General features: G+C 40.5%; 1 protein-coding gene across 1 annotated transcript; it reads left to right on the top strand.

Moving 5' to 3' along the window:
- Positions 1-6,496: 6,496 nt before the first annotated feature.
- Positions 6,497-24,301, top strand: foxk2a (forkhead box K2a). The gene is made up of 9 exons (XM_085283663.1): positions 6,497-6,982; positions 8,068-8,262; positions 8,353-8,494; positions 8,809-8,955; positions 16,915-17,108; positions 17,220-17,422; positions 17,672-17,929; positions 18,008-18,205; positions 21,873-24,301. Exons 1-9 carry the CDS (start codon positions 6,687-6,689, stop codon positions 22,085-22,087), a joined length of 1,848 nt encoding a protein of 615 aa, XP_085139789.1. The 5' UTR covers positions 6,497-6,686; the 3' UTR covers positions 22,088-24,301.
- The last annotated feature ends 468 nt before the right edge of the window (positions 24,302-24,769 follow it).

The following is a 24,769-nucleotide window of genomic DNA, read 5'->3' as shown; positions in this document are numbered from 1 at the left end:
AATCAACGTAGCACAGAGAACAGAAAGTTCACTTTGAAGCTAAGACCAAGGGTGTCCCATATTTATTATATCATTTGTTTTTTGTACAAATTAAAGAATTTAATTTAGTTTTCTTCACATCAAGTCATATCCTGGTTGTTCTTTTCATTTTTGCTTTGTTTAAATTATTAAACTATTTTTGTTAATGAATATCTAGTTTTTCTACCAATGAAGAAGTACTGAGATCACAACAGTCACAAACTGCTTTAAATATGGTGATAGTGTTTTTCTATTCAGGTATGCTTGTATTGCATTAGCAGTGGGTTTAGAATCATTGCCAATTACATGGTTTCCTGATGGCATTGCATGGTGGCTCAAAATCTCACAGTACTTTTTCCATTCATTATTAATAATAATGGATTGGATTTATATAGCGCTTTTCAAGGCACCCAAAGCGCTTTACAATACCACTATTCATTCACTCTCACATTCACAAACTGGTGGAGACAAGCTACGGTTGTAGCCACAGCTGCCCTGGGGCAGACTGACAGAGGCGAGGCTGCCATATCACGCCATCGGCCCCTCTGGCCAACACCAGTAGGCGGTAGGGTAAAGTGTCTTGCCCAAGGACACAACGACCAGGACAGAGAGCCCGGGGATCGAACCAGCGACCTTCTGGTTACAGATACGCTTCCCAACCCCCTGAGCCACCCCTTCAGCCTTTTCTGCCTTTTCTTAAACATGACACCAGTTCTGATGAAGCTAGGTTTAAGTTTCATTTTTTTCCACGCCTGCCACTTCTTCTTGATATCCAATATTCAAAGAAAATTTCTTAAAAGATCTTCAGAAAGTCTGGAGATCTACTGATCAAGGCTGGTTTCAAATATTACAGGAAAGTCTGCCTCTGCAAAATATATAGAAATAAATGTTAGCTCTAGACTACGTGTTAGTAAGGGTAGTGTAGATGCTTGCTGTGCATCATTTCATTTTGATTTTATTTAGTGGTGGACATTTAAGTCAGCTGTATGACTGGACTTTTGTGTGGCAGAAAAAGGGAACCAAAGACATAACATCTACCTATACTAATTTCACACTTATCCTGACTCTTATCAACCCCCTCCAATCTAACAATTTACATTATGAAGCTGGTCCTGTTTGACCGATTTGTCCCCACAGCACAAGTGACACACATAAAGACACATTAGAGGATGAGAACACACTTAGGTAGCAACAGTAAAACACAGACACGAGGACATAGAGACACAAAAACAGGCGCACACATTGAAATGATGTTTGCTTTTATTATAAGCGCTCTGCAATAAATCCCACCCACCCACAATGCAACTGCATTTCCCAGTTAATAATATTATTATATCTGGTATTGTTCCTGGTCCACAGAAGTCCAAAAGCAACCAGGTGTCTTGTGAAGTGTAAATCCAATTAAAATTTCAGACTAAGTCTTCTTCAAATAGTCGTACTCTTTAATGAATATTGCATTGCAGCTATTTCTTTACCAACTACAGCTGCTTGAATCCAATCAGTATAACCTGATATGAAAGTCCATTTTGCTGTACACATTCAAAATGAATTCCAAAAATTGTTCAGCTGTGTTTCCTGTAAATTAACTCCTGGCTCCAGGACCTAATTTATCAAAGTTTCTCTTTCACTGCATTGGTGCAGGGTCCTCAATACGTTAATGAGGTTCTACATCACTAGAAAATACTTCATTAGTCTGGATTCTGTGGAAAGAAAGAAGAAAAAACCAAAGTGAAAAGTCAGTCATTAAAACTGAAGGATTACACTATTTAACTTTCATCTGAACTCTTTACTGAGTTGTAAAATAAAGCTTGTTTGTGCAAGGTTTTTGTTTGTTTCTCCTTTTTTATAACTACAGTAGTTACAAAGCAGTCTTTACTGTCAGTTTACACCTATGCTACTTTTTACAATGATTCTATTGCAAGCTATTTAGTGCTTTCTAAAACATGATATTAGCAAAGATTGAAGATTAATAAATCAGTTACTACTTTAAAAATCACTCATGATAATATTAATAAAAAGTAACCTTTGTGCATAAGATGTGTTGATATAGACTGAGCCAAGAACATCCTCATCTTTTCCTTTACAGATGCACAGAAACATACTGGTCTTAGTATTTGTGGGGATAAATATTTCAGGATACTGATTAATATTGCACTTCCAGACCTATAGTCATATAGAGCATTTCTACGCCTTGTATGAATCTACCTACCTGCTCTCTTTTATACAGCTGATAAGCTGATATGATTAAGAGATATGCAGGCATACACTTCCTGAGCACTCATCATATAAAGACGCCTCAGATGTTGCAGCATCACCATATAAATCCACCAGGTGGCAGCACTTGACTTATGTTACACTACCTGCTGTGACTGATACCCCATACACATGTAGCACACACGTGGACATATAACAATAATAATTATTATTGTTATTATTATTATTAATGGATTGCATTTATATGGATTGCATATAGCGCATTTCGGGGCCCCCAAAACGCTGTACAATTCCACTATTCATTCACTCTCACATTCACACACTGGTGGAGGCAGCTACAGTTGTAGCCACAGCTGCCACAATTGATTGTTGGTTGAATTTTTACCAGATCACAAACATAAAAACCTAATTCTGGTGAAAATGAAGACACATGAACCATTTTACACTTTAAAATTTGAGGATGTATATTGCAGGACAACTTAAGGTGATGCACATGTTCATCAGTTTGGTCAGTATGTTGTGATTATGAGCCAAAACTTTGTCCTTATACAATTATTACTTGTGGCATTAATCTGGTTGATGAAAATGCCACTAACAAAGTTTAGCTGGCATTAGCACTCCAAACAAATGTCAATCCAATATCACCTCTAAATCCAAAAAGCCTAATTCAATTCACTTCCATTCGGTTTTATAAAACCCCTAAAAACAGAAGACTTGTACTCTGAGCAAGCATTTGGCAACAGTGGAAAAGAAAAACTCAATTGTTGCCAAAGTTGAGGTATTGAAACAGTAATGCACAAATGTGTGAGAGATGCCAAGCGGTCTGCATCACCTTTTTCCCCCTAGAAAGTTCCCTGACTGGAGTCCTTGGAAATAAAAGTTCTGTGGTAGAAATAAAGCAAATTAAACGTGGTAATTCAAATTTATTCTGCTAGCCTACTTTCTTCACCTCGCACATTTGGAAAGGAACCATCAGTGCTTAAAGGTAGGTACGTTTTAAGGTTTGCTCCTATTTAGAAGATTTAAAGGAAGGCCTTCCATGTATCAGCTAGACGGTGATAAACCACATCTAGTTCAATAGCATGGTTTCCTCGTAGAATCTGGGTCCTGATCTGCCCAGAGTCCAAATAAAAATATCTGGCCCATCATGAAACCGAAAATAAGGCAAAGAAGACACTGTTAAGACTGTTGAGAAGCTACCAGCAACTGGTCTCGTCAGTTCCCAAACATTAGCTGACTATTGTTGGAATAATATATTTTTCTCACAAGTTTATACATGTGACATGTTTTCTATTGCTTCTATTGTGAATTAAATGTGTTTTGTCTTGTTTTGAATTTTACACAGATTACCAGTATTTGGGGGCTGTAAATGGTGACGCCCATGCTGTTCCAATTCTTGTGGAAGGAATCAATTAATGTTGGCAACTTGATAATAAGAAGAGTATGTTAAGTCCTCCTTTAGCATAATCTGATCATAGTAAGAACCTGCTTTTTCACTTGAGGAACATTTCAAAACTTAGATCCATCGTGTCAACAAGTGAACTCGAGATGATAATACATGCTTTTGTCTCTACAAGACTCGACTACTGTAACAGCCTGCTTACTTGTCTAAACAATAAAGGGCTAGCTTGTCTACAGGTTGTTCAAAACTCTGCAGCGAGGCTACTGACCCAATCGAACAAGGGAGCTCATATGACCCCTGTTGTAAAGTCGCTGCACTGGCTACCAATCAGATTTAGGTTCCATTTTAAAATTCTAGTTTTAACTTTTAGAGCATTACAGGGACAAGTCATTATAGCTGATTGGATCTAGCTTGGCTAATATCATTCTCATTTTGTTTGAAGACCCCAAGAAACCAGGTTAGCGTCAAGATCAGTGAGTTTTGGATCACCCAGTTGATCCTGAACCTTTTAAGCAGAAAAATTGCTATTTTTTTATTTCCACATACCAGTAAAAGAGTGGTTAAATCATAAATCTCTCAATTTACCAGCTCCCCTAACGTCTCAGCTTTCAAGAATGTGCTCTGTTTGGTTTTATCTGACATTATCAGAAATTTGTTTTCTGTTCTGTTCTTTTGTCTGTTTCTTGTCCCTTTGATTTTTTTTATATATGTATGGTCTGAATTTAATATATTTGTGTTAAGTTCAAAAGTCTGAAAGCCAGCTTTGACTTAATGTCACATCTGGCTTTGAGAGGAAAGTATTTGTAGGTTCAAAATCTATAGTTCCAAATGTTACTCATAAACCTCGTGAACGGTGCATTACTCTTGGATTCTTGCATTACTCTTGGATTACTCAGTTCAAACTGATTACGTCATTGTGAAAGAACACGTGTAGCATGGTGCATGGCCTTTCTCAGGGCAGTACATTTTTTTGAATATTGATGACATCTCAAAGAACGTGCACATACTAGCATCAGACGTCTAACAGCTTGTGGTGCTAGGCCCCTGTCTAAACCAGTCTACGTCTGTGGCAGTGTCTACACAGAATGAGTGATTTTACATGCATTATTTAACATGATCTTCATATACAGACTCTGTCCTCACAGCGTGGTAGCTGCTGTACTACAGTTAGTAAACTAACCTGATGCACAGAAACCCTGGTCTGGTAAATTACTGCATGGAACTGGAATTATGCAGCAATAAATGTAACCAAGTCTTTACTGCTTTTTAAAAAATCTCCTATGTGTAGAATATGTCTACTTTTTATTATTATGTTTACCATTTCCCATTCTCATTAATATAAGATATAAGAACAGGAAAGAAGGATGATTTAAGTAATTTGGAATGTGGCATAGCTGTTGGTGCCAGATCGACTGCACTACTGGGACTTTCCAGCACAATCATCTCTTGGGTGTACAGAGAATGGTCTTCTAAAGAGAAAAAATCCATTAACTCTAGGAGAAAATACCTTGTAGATACTAAGTCCAAGGGCAGTTGCCAGACTACTTCTAGCTGATAGATGACAACAGTAATTCAATTAACTACTCAATTAAACCAAGGCAAGCAGAAAAGCATCCATTAATCCACAACTTGTGAAACCAACAGCAGCAGAAGACCACATCTAGCAACACTCCTGTCAGCCCTAAGAACAGGAATCTGAGGCTACAGTTCACAGAGGCTCTCCATAATTGGACAACAGAAGGCCGGAAAAATGTTGTCTGATTTGATAAGTCTCAACTGCAACTCAAGCATGGATTTACCCTGCCTGAACCATTGTGTACATCAGTGGTTAAGGAAATGGTGTGGAGAATATTTTCTTGGAATGTTTTGAGCCCCTTTGTACCAAATGAGTATTGTTTTATTTAGGACTAATTAGTAGGTGTGTCTCTGTGTTGCACCTGTATATCCCAAAAAGTTGATTCTGTTCATCTGGACGTAGCGTTTTCAGTGGGAGAAACGTGACTTCTTCAGTGCCAGCTGACTGCAGGTTTCCACAACCTTATAAACAGTACATTTGCACAATGACTGAAACTAGAACACTGAATGAACAATGGGCTGTGAGGTCAGTTCCTTGATCATTAATATGCAAATTGAGACCACTGAGTTTTCACTGGCCTGTAGGTGTTGTCACTTGGATGAGTGATGAAATGTTTCTCCCACATCCAGGTGAACAGAATCAACCTTTCAGGATTTACTTACCTGGATGAGAGAGCATGCACAAGACATTGCACCTGTATAGTTTATGTATGCAACTAGTTAATCAAGTGTACTGATAACTTGTCATAACATGCTGACTTTTGGCTACAGAAAGCCAAATCTTGGCAGCCAAAGCAAGAATCTCGTTTCTGGCCAGGTGAACAATGTATACATAGATTAGATAGTTAGTGCACAATTGACTATGAAAAAAAGAAAGAAAGAAAAAAATTGTAATTTGGCGTCAAATGTGTTATTCTGGATTTATGAATGTGAGATTTCGGGAGGCAGAAAATTTAGTATTAAATATAAGACACTGTCTTCATTAGGTTCTGTTAGTTTATAAAATATAAATAAGGACGAACATTAGACATTTTTGGGACACAGCTTGTATGTACATTAGACTCCCCTCCTGCGCCGCATTTTCCATCTCTCCGTCCATCTGCGTGTCAGCCTGCGCCGCAACCGAGCCCTATTTTATACGGCTATTTTTATTATTGTTGTCATTGGTAAACGCCACGCTTGTGTCTATAAAACCTGCTTTCCCATTGGTTGAAAAGATTGTCTGTCACAGTACTTCCGTCCGTTTGGCCGTTTTTGATTGGTCGGTACGCCTTTTTTTTCCTCTTCATCACGGCGGTGGGTCGGAGCCGCTGTGTCCCCGGGCTGGCACGTTCCTAGCTAAATTCTCCACAGTATAAAATTGGGTTCCCCTCTATTTCACAACCCGTCCCCCTAAAAAAATTATTTGGTTCCCTGCAACTGTTTATATATTTTCGCTTAAGACAGATTTCTAAATCCCCTTCAGATATCTTAGAAGATGGCGGTGGTAAGCGGGATGTCAGGGTTGGCGGTAGCCCGGCTGGAGGGCCGAGAATTCGAGTATCTCATGAAGAAAAAGTCCGTGACCATCGGCCGGAACTCTTCGCAGGGCTCCGTGGACGTCAGCATGGGACACTCCAGCTTCATCTCCCGCCGGCACCTAGAAATATTTACCGCAGGAGAAGATGGCACCGGCACGGGGGAATTCTACCTCCGATGCCTTGGAAAAAACGGGGTGTTTGTTGATGGGGTGTTCCAGAGAAGAGGGGCTCCACCTTTACAGCTTCCGCGAATGTAAGATTGATATTCCCAGTTTGCTTAAAGTGCGGGGAAAATCGAGTTATTTCTGGAATCGTGTGTTGTTGTTTTGTTGTCCCGCTGCGGTGTTGCACGTGCTCTGACAAGCAACACTAAGCTGGTACGTGCAGCTCGTGTGTGTGTGTGACCAAAGGAAAAAATGGTCAACCGACACGCAGATATGCACGATAATGGCAGAGGTAACTACTGGAAGCGCACTGAACCCGACTCATAACCGCTGATTATTTATTGCTGGTTTATTCGGCTTGTGTTTAGCGAGCTGCTTACGTCAGTGAGACGTCAGATAGTCATAATTCAGCTAAGAGTCGGTGCGTCATGTGGATGCTAGTATTCTACTTCATTGTTGCATTTGTTTATATGTATCACGTGTTTTGGATATGCCTAATTACAGAGAGGCTTGGCACAGCCTAAAATTTGATAACGTTCATAGTGCTGGCTTGTACTAATAGCTATGTGTATGAAACATCAAAATGGCCGAATTATAGTAGAATTACGTTGAAATTTCACAAAGCGAAAAAATTCTTGTTTGGGGCTATAACCCTCAACAGCTGTCTCTCCCATGTCAGGAACACAGGCTAACTATTAAACTTGCGTGGGTGGTGTTTCTGACATAATACAGAACAGGCTACAGTATTTTCCCTCACAATAAAAGGCTGGTAAAGAGTTATTATACACTAGTTTTACTCATGATGCAGTGTTCCAGCGCCAGGTGCATAGTTAAAGTTGGCAAGTTAAGTACTTGCTTGACTTCATGTTCCCAACCTTTGCTCTGTCATTATTTGTCTCAGTGCTGCTCATGTGCTTACATTAAAAAAAAATCTATGGGTATGAATGTAACCATGCACTGGAAGCTATTCATGTTAGACACGAGCTGTTATATAATGGAGGATGTCCCTATTTAAACAGTGTGAAACTGAATCACAGTAGTTGGACCTCCTTGGCCTGCTTGTCACCAGCTGGTCTGAGCAGTAACATTGTAATAAGCACTTGATTGACTGGCAGAATTATTTCACACATTTAAATAGTATAATAGTTTTTTGGTTCTTTTCTCCTTCTCTTAGGTGTTGTTTCCGCTTTCCCAGCACAAGTATAAAAATAACGTTCACAGCCCTGTCCAATGACAAGAAAGAGCCAAGGAACGTGCCAGAATCACCGATCAAGCCTGTCCAGCCCCAGATTTCCCCCCTGACCATCAACATTCCTGACAACATTGCACACCTCATGAGCCCGCTGCCTTCACCTACTGGAACCATCAGGTAGGACTGCTTAGTTGTATGTAAGCAGATTAGAAAACTGTGGCTTTTTTCCCATCTCAAATCAAGACACATTTTAAATATCTTTCACAGTGCAGCAAATTCTTGCCCATCAAGTCCACGTGGGGCAGGACTGTCCAGCTACAGGACATCTCGCATTCTGACCTCCGATCTTATAGGAGACAGCTCCCAATCAGAAAACGACAAGGAGGCCTCAGGTGAAGACAGTCCAAAGGTGAGAGGAAATGCATAATGTGAACAGGGCAGGAAGGGGTGAGTGCTTACAGTTAGTCTATCTGCTTGATTTCGAAATGGATTCAGACTAAATGTCTGAGAAGAACCGTGCGTGATGAAGGCAGCAGACTTCAGAGAAGTCTCAGTGGATTTGAGGACTCTGAATATCACTGTTACTCATTGAAGTCTAAAAATTGCCCAATGTTTGCAGTAGCAGCATAGACTTTAGAGTACAAACCCTCTGTGTCAGTGTGCATATGTGTGCTTTTGACACACATTTCCTGTGTAATAAACTTCACTTTATGTCTCCTGCAGGATGACTCCAAACCTCCATATTCATATGCACAGCTAATAGTTCAAGCTATCACCATGGCTCCGGACAAACAGCTAACACTGAACGGAATATACACCCACATCACCAAGAACTACCCCTACTACAGAACAGCAGACAAAGGCTGGCAGGTCAGTTTGGTTATAATACTGATAATACTAGTAATAATGGTGTGCTTGCGATTGAATAGTAATACAGACTTGAGTTGGTAACAGTTTGTTTTTTTTAATCTAATTATTGGCTGAAGAGCTTCATAAACTTATTTATTCACCATTCCAGCTAAACCACTGTAGTTCAGAATAGTTAGAAATGAAATACAAGGGTTTAAGTTAAAACAGAATACATTTATGTAATTGTGAGGTACAGATGGATAGTCTGTCCCCCACAGCATGACCCAGTGATGGAGGACCAGATGCAGTAGGGAAGCATCCCTGTTTGTCGTGGAGAGTGAGCCCCATTATTGAGCTTCCACATATCAGTCACTCAAGATTGCAATTATTTTCCTTTCTCAGCATTGGTAAGCGTGGGTAGTTTGCCTGACATTCAGTTAGGGTGTGCAAGTGCATGAGTGTTATACCAGATCTTATAGTTTGTTCACCAAGGAGCTACATGTTTTCACCAATGACTTTTGGCATTCTGATGATTAACCTGCATAGAATAAACAAAAAGCAGTTTTTGCTTAACCATCAAGCAAAACATTCTAAGCAACAAAATAACTGTATTGTTACTATACTTGGGCATCATAAAGTGAAATTGGAGCTGAGCTTTCATTTCAGCAGACATTTATTATTAGATTATTCACTGTTCACAGCTTCACCATGATGTCAGGATGTTTTTCTTCTAAACCATTTGAGTTCTGGATGAATCTCAGGAGGTCACTGTTGGAAATTGTGTGTGATAAATTAGGGCAGCTATTTTTCATTTGTTGAAACAAGAAGGAAATGGGGATGAAACACAGAGGGGAAACACACTTTCACACTTTGTCTTACTGTGTTCTCATTTAATTCGGAGGGTCTGCCATAAAGTCCACTTTTACCATGTGCTTTAGCTGTGGAGCACTTGACCCTATAGTATGAAGCGAGTTCAACATACCTAGGGTATCATTCCTATCTGGAACCTACTCTTATCACCTGTGTAATCACATGAAAGATGGTCTTGGCAGCATGTAACCAATCTAAAGGGGGCATTTCACAGATCATATGACTATTATCCACAGATAATAGTCCCTATGAGTGCCACCTACTTCAGAGAGATTGTCAAATGCTGATTAAAAATCCATAATGAACATAGAAAATACACCGGTAAAATGCAACACTCCTGTAAAAAGGACACATGATTAATAATGGCAGAAAATCTGGCGATTTAGTGCACAGAGCAGGAAAATAAACATTTTAATTCCAGTTAAACATTTTATTGCTGTTTGTGCTCTGTGTTGCTGTTTCTTAATAATGTGACACCTGCACATTAGAGCTCTGAACTGTTAAACTGGATCCATTTACACAGTAAAGCTTACGGTCCCAAGTCTAATAAAAAAAATTTCACTTCAAACAGGTATTCTTAGTGTGCCTTCTAGTACCTGCAGTTTCAGTAGTGTTAGAGAGAATTAGGAGTGGATTAGAATAAAGTATAATAACATGTATACATTTTCTAAATCGTGAAAATAATACCCACATAGGGCTGGGCCATATTATACCGTTCACGGTAATACCGGTATAATGTTAGGCAACGATAGGAAAATGAAATATCACGATAGAATGGGAGTAAAACGCGCACGCGCAGTGCCTTTGTTTTCATACGCACATGGCCGATTGTTGAGTGAAACAGATGAACCAGAATTGGTTTGTAAAAATGGTGCAACTTCAGTGATGTGGAACTGGTTTGGTGTTTGTCCGTCAGATACACAACAAAGCACATTTTTTTGCAGAACATGCAAGCGGCCGTTTTTATTGTCATATTTGTCGGACTGAGATGCTCTTAAATCTGGGAGTAATCTGGGTCCTAAACTCTGTATTCTTCAGGTCAAACAACACTGCAGCATCACTGAGAGTTAAAAACTGTCTAAATTCTTTCATCTTTAATAAAACAATCAGCATTGCTGCTTTACCAGGTGTAACTATGAAGTTTAACTTCCAGGCATCCATGAAAACAAAAGTTATTACATTTAACGGAGTTAGAAGTTAGCAGGAAGCTAGCGGAAGTTAGCTCGCTAGTTTCGCTAGTTACCTAAGCATGATATAGCACGTTCTGACTGAGAGATTTCTGAAAAAATTCAAACGTACAGCTCTGCTATCACTTCCAACATAAATGAAGACAGGAAACTAAACAGCAGTGACGTTTGTAGGGTTACTGAAGTTTGGCTAGCTGGTATATAATGATGTGCTACGTGATCGCTAGCGACACAGCTATGTTAGCATAACATAAACAGTGAAGCTGGAGGACGAACACTAACACTTTTCCACTTATAAAAGTTAACGTGAAGGTTCTTCATGGTTAGAGACAAATGCAATCGCATGGCAGGATGCTGTAAACGGACCAAACTTCAGTCAGGAGAACAACTGAGATAATCCATCCACAATACGAGGTTAGTCATTAATATACTGCAACAACATGGGAATAGAGCAGCTGCCAGAGAATTCAACATTAATGAATCAATGGTACAGAAGTGGAGGAAGCAAGAAGAATGAGCTTAATAAAGTTTGATTTATCTGACTGCTTTGTTTTGCTTAATGTGCCTTATAATCCCGTGCACTTTATGGTCCAAAAAATACGTACTGCACACTGCAGTTTAATGTTGCAAAGCACCTCTTTTTAACTTCAGTGGATATTATACATGGTTATGCTCAGGATATGTCAGCCCATTTCTACTGGAAATGCCTTTTGGTTAAACTTTCAGCAAGGAATTTGCATTTGCACTGTTACATTTTTATAAAGCTTTAATGTACATAAAAACCAGCTTCTTGTTTAAGTGAAAATAAATGGAAGGTTGTCTTTTTGCGCTAGTAATGTTGTGGAGTTGTATTTTGTCTCGCATTAATTATATCGTCAGTTATATCGTTATCGCAAATTTTCAAATATATATCGTGATAAATATTTTTGGCCATATCGCCCTGCTCTATACCCACATATCCATCACTATCTGATGCATAGCTGCCGCTTCATTCAGTGGTTTCACTAAGATCTAGCTTAACAAGCTGCATATACACAATATAGACATCTGAACTTCATTATTTTATTGTATTTGTGTTATTCTACCCCCATAATGTTTGTAAATGGAAAGGGCCATAGTTTTAATGTAATTATCTCGCAGGATCTGTTATTCTTATTTCCAGGTTCACAAAACATCTTATCTGGCTTCATCTTACTCTCTAGTATCTCCTCTGTCAAACCAACCCTCCGTCACTACATCCACGAATCTTCTCTGTGGTCTTCCTCTTTTCCTTCTGCCTGGCAGTTCCATTTTCAACATCCTTTGTCCAGTATATTCACTATCCCTCCTCTGCACATGCTAAATACAGCTCAGCCTTGTCTCTCCAGTTGTTTCCTCCAAACCACTCAACCTGAGCTGTCTGCCTGAAGTATTCATTTCTAATCTTGTCCATTCTGGTCATTCCCAGTGAAAATCTTAATATCTGCAGCTCTGCCACCTCCAACAATTCCTTGGTCTTTTTGTTAGTGTCTTCATCTGAAACCATACATCATAGTGGTTTTCACTTCCCTTTCACTTTTGCTGCTATCCTTCATTCACAAATCATACCTGATATTCCTTTTCATCCACCCCAGCATGCCTGCACTCTCCTTCACCTGTCTTCTGCATTGTCTGTTGCTTTGTTGATCAAAGGTATGAAACCCCTTTGTCTGCATTACCTCTGCTCTTTGCACGTTCACATTTCCACCTGTGTAGCTCATTCACATCCCTTCTAGTGACTTTTCACTACAGATAACAATGTCATCTGCAAACTATAGTCTCAATTGACTATAGTCAATTTGACTATAGTCAATTGAGACTCCTGCCTCCTTATCTGTTTATCGATTCTCATCTTCTGTCTATTACCATTGATAACAGGAAAGGGCTCAGAGCTAATCCCTGATGTTGTCCTCATACGTGTCTTGTACCACCCTGTATACTTTTCAGCCACCCCCAACTTCCTCATGTAGTACCACAGTTCCTCTCTTGAAACCCTATCATATGCTTTCTCTAGATCCACAAAGACACAATGTGACTTATTCTGGCGTTCTGTGTACTTCTCTATCAGCACTCTCAAAGCCAACCTTGCATCTGTAGTTTACTTTCTTAGCTTAAAGCTGTACTTCTGCTCACTCTTCGCACCTAGTTTCAGCATCTCTTTCCCATAGCTTTATGGTTCAGCTTTATCTCTCTGTAGTAGCACATCACAATCGGTACCAGTACACGTCTTCTCCATTGCTCGGGCAATCCTCTCTCTCCAGAATTGTGTTAAACGTCAGTCTGGTTGAAAAGTCAACTTCCCTCTCTCTTAGAGGGAAGTTGACTTGGCAGAGCTGCATACCTCCACAGGTATGCCATCTGGACCAACTGCTTTCCCACTCTTTGTCCTCTTTCTAACTGCCCTCACTTCCTCTTCACCGCTACACACTCTCTGATTCATTAACTTTGCTCAATCTGTCCTACTCTCTCTCATTTTCTACATTCATGAGCTCCACAAAGTACTCTCTACGTCTTCACTTGTTAATTACATTTACATCTCATTCCATTTGTATCCCTAATCATCCCAGTCTGCTGCACATCCTTTCCAGCTGTATCTCTCTGCCTAGCCAGTACTAGTCCTTTTGTCCTTCCTTAGTCTCCAGACTCACATACAAATAACAGAAGGCCTTTTGCTTTCTCTTACACCTAGCCTCCCAGTACACCGGTCTACTTTCTTCATCTAGTAGTTCTGTTTGATTCAGTTTCAAATATTTCTTGTTTTAGGGCCTCAGCAATGTGTACATTTTGAAAAGTGAAATGTATCCCTTTTTAAAATGTACACATTGCTGAGAATCCCAGCAAACCTTGTATAACTGTTGGGGAATGGAAGCAGTGTTCAATACAACCAATGACCTGATGCCCCAGGCGAAGTTAGATGGCCAGCTGTTAGCTCATTCAGGCCAGTGACGGTGTTTCCACTAATCACAGTTAGTAAGTGAACCTGTAAACTGGGTGAAGCAAACCCTGACTAATAAATGGTTTCTGTTTTGTTTTTGGTGTGTTGTTGGGGGGTGCAGAAATAAAGAGATGTTGCCGACTAATGTTGCGGGATGAGGATTTGTAAAATGTGCTTATGAGCATGTGTGTTATAAGATTTAGCCCAGATTTAGCATTGGTTTCCCTGACAACAAGGTTGAGAACATCAGTGAAGTTCAGGCTATCAGCAGTATAGTCAGTAGTGGTTTTTGATTCGGGCGACACAGGCGGTTGCCCGGGGCGGCATCACGGGCATCGGCAAAAAAAAAAAAAAAATTGCTCGTACTCATGCTGCCCCGATATCAGCCAGCGCATATTGGGAATGGCACAGGCACCGATCGGTTTTCTATCGCCCATTTGCTGGGAGTAAGGGTGCCCTTCGTTTGCGAGGTGCGCCTGCTGCTTGCGGCACAGGGAGGAGAGGGCGTGGCGGCGGGGGATTCTCTGGCTGGCTGGAGCAGCATCTAATAACCAACTCGCAAAATAAAAACAAAACACCTTGGGCGGCATGGTGCTAACCACCGTGCTGGTGGTTAGCACTGTTGCCGCACAGCAAGAAGGTCCTGAGTTCAATTCCACCATCAGGCCGGGGTCTTTCTGTGTGGAGTTTGCATGTTCTCCCCGTGTTTGCGTGGGTTCCCTCCGGGTACTCCGGCTCCACTGTCCAAAGACATGCAGCTTGTGGGGATAGGTTAATCGGATAATCCAAATTGCCACTAGGTGTGAATGTGCGAGTGAAAGTGAGTGCGAATGGTTGTCTGTCTCTGTGTGTTGGCCCTGCGACAGACTGGCGACCTGTCCAGGGTGTACCGCGCCTCTCACCCCATGACAGCTGGGATAGGCTCCAGCGCCCCTGAAAAGGAGAAGCGGAAGCAAATGGATGGAAAAACAAAACAACAAACACGAAAACACCAGACATTATGATACAGACTTATAATTTGCACCGATGTTTTTCCGAAATTCTATTCTGGAAAAGTGAGCGCGAGAGCCCTCGGTGCGCCTGCTCGCTGCTGAAGTCAAAGTAAACTTTATTGTCACCTCCGCTACACACAGTCCAGTATGTAGAGACGAGACGACGAGGCTCCAGTTACAGCAGTGCAAGTAAACAAACAATAAATATAAGAACAGTAAGAAAATAAATATACGCTTTAGGACTCGGGGTAAAGGGATCAATAACAATTTAAAATTTATAATTTACGGTTTGATGATTTAAAGTCTCACACACAACCCGTCAAAAGGGGAGGGGGGCGGCTGCTTCCAAACAGAGCACATTTCATTCATAATGTTGTAAATTATGTATTCATGATTTGAATCCTGGGTTGTGTGAAATCCCAGAAATACACCTTAGACAAAGTGAATCTGTGAACTAAGGTGTAGGTCTGTTAGGTTATGCTGTGGTGATCCTCGGGTTGAGGGATGGGTGTTCATACTGGAGTGCAAAACTAAAACCAATGGAAGATGGACAAGAAAAGTTCAAAGCCATCTGGTGCTCAGTTTAGAAAAAAGAGAAGAGGAGGAGAAACGAGCGAAAGATGCAGGTAAGCAGATGTGTCATTGGATAATGGCAGGTCATCCTGAAACAGTCAGAGTCAGAATACTTTATTAATCCCTAAGGAAATTATGTGGGTTACAGTTGCTCCAAAAAGAAATGGTAAAAATAGTAACAGACTAAACTCCAAACATTATGTTACAGATTTTAATATTAATTAGTCCTTGTCAATTGTTGATTTGTCCTGTTCTCATTGTATGACGAATTATGATGGCTGTTTGGTAGCCGTTTGCATACAATGCATACTCTCTCTCTCTTCGTGTGTGTGTGTGTGTGTGTGTGTGTGTGTGTGTGTGTGTGTGTGTGTGTGTGTGTGTGTGTGTGTGTGTGTGTGTGTGGTGAATTTCGACAACAGTTTTATGTTAATGTACAATCCTTAATATGTTTTGTGGGGGGGGCAGCAAAACAGGCTACGACCGCCACTGAGTGTAGTTCATGGTTGAGCTCAGCCTTTCCTCTCTAAAACACATGTGACAAAGGGCAAAGAGGCTGTACTATAACGTCACTGAATTAAGACAAAGTGAAAATCAAGGCGATGTGAAAATAGTTCACATCAGATTTCTGTTAAACTAAACAAGCAATCTGTGTTGCAAGCTAACAACAGCTGTCCTCAGTCTCCTGCACTGGTGAGAGCAGCAACATGCAGGGGTGCATTTAAAAGGGAGGCAACGGGTGTCATTCACCTAATTTAAATGTATTTTCACTGATGTTCAGTTCAATACAACACAGTACTCTTATACAAACAGTTACAAACGCGTGTCTTTTTATGTTGACGTGTCTTCCGCTGTTACCTGTCGTCTGCAGCATACTAGTGTGTTTTAATTAGCATTGAGAGCCAGATGCTGCAGCTTTTCTGCTCAGACGTTACAAGACAATGAACTAGGAGGAACAATGAAGCGCTCATACAGAGTATGGCTATGTCCTCAGTGTTAATGAACACGAGAGGCATGTTTGGGGGTTTTGTTGTATTGTGTTGTCTAAAGCTGAAAGTACACCTCTGATTTCTATTGTATGAAGATGCCCCAGTTGATTTAATACATGGATCTAATTTATGCTCTGAACTTTGACTGAGTGACTTTTTTTTTTCATTGACAGGATGCAGGATTTAACAGTAAAATGCTGATATTTACACACATGGGTGAGGTTTGACAAATGCGCCTCAAAGTGACTAAAAACTGTGTTACTGTCGCAATAAAATGGAAAATCTAATTGCAGTTTACACCAAGCTAAAATCATCCTGTACAACAACATGGGCGTGTTATGCATTATCAAACATGGATACCCCAACAAAATCTTCAGTTTAATTAAAGTTCTTAATTTTATTTAATTTTGATTCTGTAGAATTCAATTCGCCACAACCTGTCTCTGAACCGGTATTTCATCAAAGTGGCTCGGTCTCAGGAAGAACCAGGTAAAGGCTCATTCTGGAGGATCGACCCCGCCTCTGAAGGCAAGCTGATAGAACAAGCCTTCAGGAAGCGCAGGCCCAGGGGTGTGCCCTGCTTCAGGACCCCTGTGGGGCCATTGTCCTCCAGGTAAAGCATCTTGATGCTACGCATACATGACTGTAAAAAGTTTCCTGTACAGTTATATAGTGTGTTTTTTATGGCTGGGATGAAAACTGTACTTTACTTTTACTTTTCCAGGAGTGCTCCAGCTTCTCCAAGCCACACTGGGGCACTGTCAGCCCACTCTAGTGGGGTCCAGACCCCAGACAGCCTGTCCAGAGAGGGCTCCCCAGTCCCCATGGAGCCAGAGCCAACTCCACCACCAGCCCCAACCCAAGCCACAACAATCCAGCCCAAACTCGCCGTCATCCAAGAGGCCCGCTTTGCACAGAACTCCCCAGGTAAAACATTGGGTTTAGGTTTTTACCTTTTTATGAACCATATAACATCTAGTGTGTGCAGAGTGATCACATGTGGGCCTTAACAGATGCATTCACATTTTTCAGTTTTTCGTGACAAAAAAGACTGCAGTACCACCACCACCCCATATTAAACCCTTTTCTGTGACAGTGTACAGTGTTTGTGTGCTCCTGCACATCTTTATCTGAGTGAATGACATCTGCTTTAACCTTTATCACACCGTTTGACAGGCTCCCCTCTCAGCAATCAGCCAGTATTGATCGCTGTGCAGCGCCAGATGCCTCAAACGACCATGAAGCCTGTGACCTATGCCATGGCCACACCAGCCATTGTTACGACTACAGTTAGCTCTGCCCCTGTCATGCAGACTGTGCATGTTGTTCACCAGATCCCAGCTGTCACCATGGCAACTGTTGGTGGACAGCCTGCTTCTGCAGTGAGCAGCGAACCTCAGGAGAATGGAAGCGGAGAGCACAAGGAGATCAAAGGTGGTGCTCTTTTTGTTGTTGTTTTGGTTTGTTTTTGATTCTATGAGCATGTCTAATTTTTGATATTTTTGTGTGCAGTAAAAGTGGAGCCGGTCCCATCCATTACAGCCTCCTCCATAGGTGGAGTCAGTCGTATCATCCAGAGCTCTCAAGCTGCTCCTCTGACTACGGTTACCATCGTGCAACAAGCTCCGCTCGGTCAGCACCAACTCCCAATAAAGGCCATCACACAGAATGGGACCCATCTGGTCCCCATTAGTACTGCCGCTAGCACAGGTGAGTCGGACACACACACAGTCAAACCAGCACTTCATTAATAAAGGCCAGTTTTAAAAAACCTACAGCATGGTTGGTGGAAGTGAAGGTTTGAACTAGAAACCAGGTGAAAATAGGAATAAAGGCCTGCCTCTACCATTAGTCCTAAGTATCTGAGTGCTTCTTCCACCATTCCTTGTCATGTCTCCTGATGCTTCATATCTGAGACTGACTGGTAACTTATTCTTAACAAATAACCTGGTTGAGAGCAGGTTATGTTCAGAGCTTTGGTTTAAACAAATTCTTTTATGGTCAGCATGTGTCTGTGTTGGACAAACACATTTTATATGTGCAAGTTGTTAAGCTGTACCTCAAGCACAACTGTGCATTCACTGGAATTCATGTAATCAGTTTGTGATGATGAAAAGGTGTATATGTTGTTTATACTTGATGGTAATCTACCAGTAGGTCTCATTTTAAATTGCTGGAATTGCAGGTAGTAGGATACAGATTAGAAAATTGCTTAGTTGTATTTGGAGGCAATTTGTTACCAAGGATAGCTGTTCAATCAATTCAATTGATTTCTCTTTGATCTGCCACCAAACAAAAGCAGTTTTCCACACCTCTCCTTTATTGGGCTTTAGGAGAATAACCTTCATAACATTCACCTTCAGTTATTTTAAAAAGGTTATTTTATAGCTCTGTGCACCAAATCCACTTTTTCTTTCCAGGTAGTTTATAGGTTGTTGATGATGTTTATCATCATTTTATTATGCTGATCTGATACTGTCTGATTGGAATAAGACTCACTCACCTGGATCATTTGTTCGGAGAAGAATAATCACATGACAGTAATGCCTCTTTTTATGAGGGTGCATAGAGCCCAAAGCAAAAAGCCCAGCTTAACAGAGAAAGTTAATCACCATCATTAACACCTACCTAACAACTACTTCTGTAGTATGCCACTGAGATTTCAATCTTCTCAGCCTGTACTGGAGAAACATGCATAGTAGAAACGATTGCAGCAATCCTCCCTGTAAAGTAAATGATCAGATTGAGTTTAGGTCTATATTGATACCAATGGTATACAAAGATCTCTGCTAATTATGGTGCTTGTAAGTAGAATTGGAGCACAAATTATTATATGAACATGCTGACTCAAAAACAACACAGATTCACACTTGTTCCATTTGAAGTAAATGATCTGAAGGCATGTTTGAGCACCTTGCTGTATATATTGCAATCGTAGTGATGTAAACCTTATGTAGCCAGAAGATGGAGATGCTATGTTGAGGATCTCCAAACATTGCCATATAACCTAGCTTCAATGATCTACAGTCTCTCTTACCTTGTGACTAATGTGAGTCCACTTCAGTTTGACATGTTTTACAACCAACGTTAACCAGCAGGGTCATTTCCGTTGCTGTTGTACATGCCTGGCTTTTGTAATTGTCGGTATGCTCTAGTGCACCTCAAAGACACGCATGTTGGGTTAATTGGTAACTCTACTGGGTTTTTGCAGGGATGGCATCATGATAGATTTGTCAACATGCTTCCTTGTACCCTGCCTGTCACCTCTCACTAGTTATTATGAAGCTGTAACAATACTTTTCAACGATATCACGGGAAGATTTTGAGACTATCCTGCATATAACAGTGAAAAAGTTAACTTTTTAAATTTTTCAACTAATTTTACCAGTTGTAAGTTTTAGTGAGTATTTAAGATTATTTGTTCATTTTACAAATGATTTCGATAACTGCATCACAGATCGCGAGGTGAAATATAGTTTAGAACCTATTAATAAAGAGACTACAACGAACAAGAGCTACCATCCAAAAAATGTAATTAATGGAAATCTAATTAATATAAATGGAGCATTATGGAATTAGTGGAAGTGGTTCTAATAAATAAAGAGCGCATTTACTGTGAAATAGGACATGAAACAATACACACATACAGGCTAATTATCATCATGGAGCTCTGCTCTCTGACATAGATGTAACTCTGTCTGTGAAGCTGGGTTTAAGAAATAAGACTTAAAGTTTTATAAACATGTTTAGCGCCATGTTCTGTCAGCATGACGTCATGTGATTGTTTGGTTAGTTGCAGCTAATAGGCTTACATTAGTTTATGTTAGCTAACCAGTGACAGAATCAATTACTGGGAGTAAAATAACGACACTAAAACTAGAAATCAGTTTGAAGGGGTCACTTTTGTGCTGCCCTAGGCTGCAACAATGAGTTTTATGTTAAAGCCGAGAACATACTGCCCACTGTCTGTGTCTCTAGCAGTAAGTGGCTGTTGGCTGTCTGGCTAGCTGCGCTGAAATGGAGAAATCTAGCTGTTAGCTGTAATGTTCAGGTTTGTAAAGCACTTTAGTGTTTGTTAACAGTCTGATTGGCCCAGGAGAAGAGGCTGTTTGTGAGTCTGGAGGTGGGGGACCTCACTGACCTGAGTCCCTGACCAGAGGGCAACAGGTCAAACAGGTGGTGGTAGTAATGCTTTTCTTAAGACAGGAGGTGATGGCCTCCAGTGGTGGCAGAGGACAGCCAGTGATTTTTTTTTTTTGTTTTTTTTTGGGGGGTGGTGTTAATTACCCGCTGCACAGCCTTCCTGTTCTCAATGGAGAGCTCTACTGAGGAGCGGTAGAAGGCCAGCAGCAGCTTCTGGTCCAGGTTGTCGTTCCTCGGGACACAGATGAAGTGCAGCTGCTGGTGGGCCTTCTTTAACAGGGTGATGATAAAGAAACCTGAAGGTGGAGACAGATTCCACCTGTTCTCTATTTATAGTGAGAGGGGAGTGGACCTGTCTGTGCCTCCTGAAGTCCATTATGAGTTCTTTTGTTTTAAGGACGTTCAGTGTCAGGTTGTTTTCTGAGCACCAGTGGGACAAGTTCTCTACCTTCACCCTGTACACTGTCTCATCTCCATCAGAGATGAGCTGAACCATAGTGTTGTCATTGGCATACTTGACAAGGGCTGTGGGGGAGGGGTGGCTTCAAACCGAGCAAAGAAGGTTTGAAGCTCAAAGAAGGTGTTGAGGTCCTGCGAGTTTGAGGCTCCTGTCAGGGGTTATTACTAAACTAAAGTGAAAGAGTGCTGCTACTGTGCTACAAGGATTCTGACAGTTTGCATAACTCTGGGGCGTTGATGAGCTGTTACTACTTGGGAAGTATTATTGTTATTATCATTATTATTAATAGCTCTGATCTTACCAGAGTACAAGGAACATTGGAAATTCATTCTTTGTCTTGGTCCTAGTTTGGATCATTTTCTCTCTGTGTAACTCTCTGAGCTTGACTCCTTCTAGAAGTGGTGATAAGAGTCGCCTTTCAGGAGCTTCTGCCATTGTTTGGTGATACCTTCCACATCAGTATCAGTGCTCCTTCTGCCTCGATCATGTCTTCTCATTTTGGGTTCTAGCCAGTGTGAATGCTACATGTATTATTTGTACCACCTTGTGGTAGGAATTGGTATTGCATTTTTATTGTAGTAAAGTACAGTGCAGGCCTGTATTAACCAGAGCTGATATCTCCTCAGCATAGATGTTTTGGATGTTAAGTCCAGCAGTTGTTTCTTCACATTCTTGATGGCTTCAGTTTGTTTTGGAAGTTCCTAAACTAATTTGAAATACAGGACTATAACACTCCATATTGAACCTTATTCATCTTCTCTTCTTTCCCACCAGCTGTTGCAAACCCTCTGCATCTCCTGGCAACTCACGCTTCAGCCTCAGCTTCCCTCCCCACTAAAAGGCAGAACGGAGAACTGCAAGACCAGCCTGAGACAAAGAGGGTGAAAATGGAGGAAGAGGAGAACGAAGCAGCGGCTGCCAACCGCAACAACGGCACCACGGACAGAGCGGGAGAAGGAGGGGTCAGTGAGCAGGTCGGCGACAAGTAGCCCGCCCGCTCCCAACGGCTCCCATCTGCATCCTGACCCCTGCTCTCCTGTACGCATTGAGCCACACATCTGACCTGGTGTCATTATCTTACTCCAAGGTGCCAAAAAGCGAAGGACTACAGAATGTGCAAACTCTTCTCGACCTCTCCTCCATGTATTTCCGACCACGAAACGTGATGCAAAAACTAAAAGACCAAACCTAAAAATGGAATTGAGAGAGTTACTGACGACTGTAAATGCCCAATGTTTGAGACCCAGATGGCGAGAGGAAGCACAGAAAGGAAAAAAGATTTGAAAATCCACATTAAAGGAAAAAAAGAGGCTTTTTTTTTCTTTTCTTTTTTGTATTTTAGCAACAATGAGTCCCAAAACTCACCCAAAGAAGACAAGGAGTCTTATCCTGGTAGCATTACAGACAAGCGCTTAACTGTGTGTCAGATAGAAACAGCAAACAAGTGATCTCACCAGTAGTGTATTCCACAAGGGGAAGTGTGTGTGTGTACGTGTGGACATTCCCATCTTCGGCAGCTAGCCTCCATGTCGACCTAGCTAACCCAGTTGTGAGTAGATATGCAGTATTCTGTTGTACAAGTGTATCTTTGGATATTTTGAGTCTTTCTCCATTTCCCAAGGCACAGATACTATCTAGTAATAAGATAACTAAAGCTATAAGTGGCGTCATTACAACATTATTTTTCTTTTTGTTTGTTTGTTTTTTTTAATAATTTATTTTTTTTAATATTGCTGTTTTTGTATGTGGGCTCTGTTCGGTGAAATGAATGTAGTCTCCAATTTTTTTTTCCTTTTATTGAAAACACTATGGAGTTAATGCCTGTTTTTCTGCTCATTCATGCAAATTAAATTCCTTTAATCACTGTACATCTACAGAATTTTCATATTTTACAAATAGCCTAAGAGTTAAAAATATATTCCCATGTGTATTTGACCGTATGCTTCATTGAGCTTGCATGTTATGGTTCTAGAAACAATGTACCTGAGCAGATTATCCGACTATGGAACTGAAGAAAATTTTGACTGGATCTACACTGATTCTGACCAGTGCTGCACTTAACCTCTAGTTCTTTCTTCTTTTTTCTTTTTTTTTTAAATTGCATTTTTTAATTTGTATATTTCTAGTTTTCCTTTGTTTTGTTTTCCTGTCATTATTGGCTGTTTTTTGTTACCTTTGTGTTGAAGTTGGCAGTCTGTTGGCTGGATTCTTTTACTCCTTTCAGGCTACTAAAAAAAGTCTATTCAGATTGTATTCTATGTTACACAAAGAAAAGCAAGTGATAGGTGTTTGTTCTGCTTCAGTGGAAAAATGCTTCTTTTTTTTTCTTTTTTTTTTTTTATAAATTTATTTAAAACACAATCTCCTAGTTTGTATTTCTTTGAGTAAACGCCTTTTCTGCTGGGCAAATGATGCAAACTCACAGTCTCAGTTTTTTAAAATTTTTGATGGAACGATGGGGACATCTGGGGTGGAGGTGAGGCATGTTAAGTTTTGTTAAAGGCTTCAGAAAGCATTCCTCACATTAAATTGTCCAAGGAAGGCAGTGGAAATGTCCTTTTACAGTTTTCCTAAAGGAACAAACACACTGGCTCACACATTTCCAGTCTGAATGTGACATTTATGTTTATGAAAAGGTGTACAGGTATACTGGATCACCTGTAGAAACCCTTAAATTTACAGTTGGTTGAACTGTAAAGATATTTTAAGAAAATTCCAATCAGTCAACCATAGCATTCAAATTTAGGACATTCTCTTAATTATGAATTGGATGCATTGAAATGTGATTAAAAGGAAGTTTAACAAAGTCACAGGTACAGTTGTTTCTGGTGTATTGATCAAGCGTAGGAGGGCTTGTTTTGGTAGTGCTTAGAGCTTTACACAGCAAGTGCAGTTTATGCATTTTTGACTGAATATGAAGGATGGACATGCCCGTTCTGATGTAATGCATTGGTATTTACTTTGAAGACTACAGTTTAATATTTTAGCCAGATCTATATTTTCTGGAGCCAAAAGTGACCATATATGGCTAAGAAAGTGGGGGCAGTCACTGCAGTTGAGCCAGGACCATAGCAGCGGTTGCTACTATGATAGCTCTCAGTGAAAAGCAGTGAACTCAACTGAACGACACAAATATTTATTTGGAACTATTGTTTTTGTTTTGACAAATGCATTATCAATAAAACATCTTAGTTGAAATGAAACACTGAAGACTTCCCTGTTTTTAGGGGTAACCGTGCCAATCAGCATGCAGCAACACACACTTGATGCCAACTGTAAATGATTACTTCATGTGTAGTTAAAGCTTCCATTTGTTTATGAGAAACATGGCTGCAGTAGCTTTAGCAGGACATAACTGTAAGAAGTTATTGCTCCAGAAGTGAAATAAAAAATGGCAGATTCAGTGGTGTAGCTCCAGGTCATGTTGCCAGGCAATTTAAATACTTAACTTTATCATACTATAGGGATTAGTTTGACACAAAGTTGCCTTTGTAGTGCAACCTCTGCTCTGGCCATTATTCAAAGCTTCAAGTTACACAATTTTTAAAATGTATCCATACTTCTATGACTTTCCAATTCGCACACTTTTTAGTAAATTTTGTGCCCAAAATGCTGATCTTGTTACCAAATGTATCCTTAAAATATTAGTTAGCTGCAGGGCCAGTGCTGAT

Source organism: Mchenga conophoros, linkage group LG8 (assembly GCF_057382185.1).
Source record: "Mchenga conophoros isolate Kocher_MC1m ecotype Shallow Benthic linkage group LG8, M_conophoros_male_GT1.1, whole genome shotgun sequence".
NCBI lineage: Eukaryota > Metazoa > Chordata > Actinopteri > Cichliformes > Cichlidae > Mchenga > Mchenga conophoros.
The sequence above is the reverse complement of the archived record's forward strand: the minus strand, read 5'-3'. Positions and strand labels throughout refer to the sequence as shown.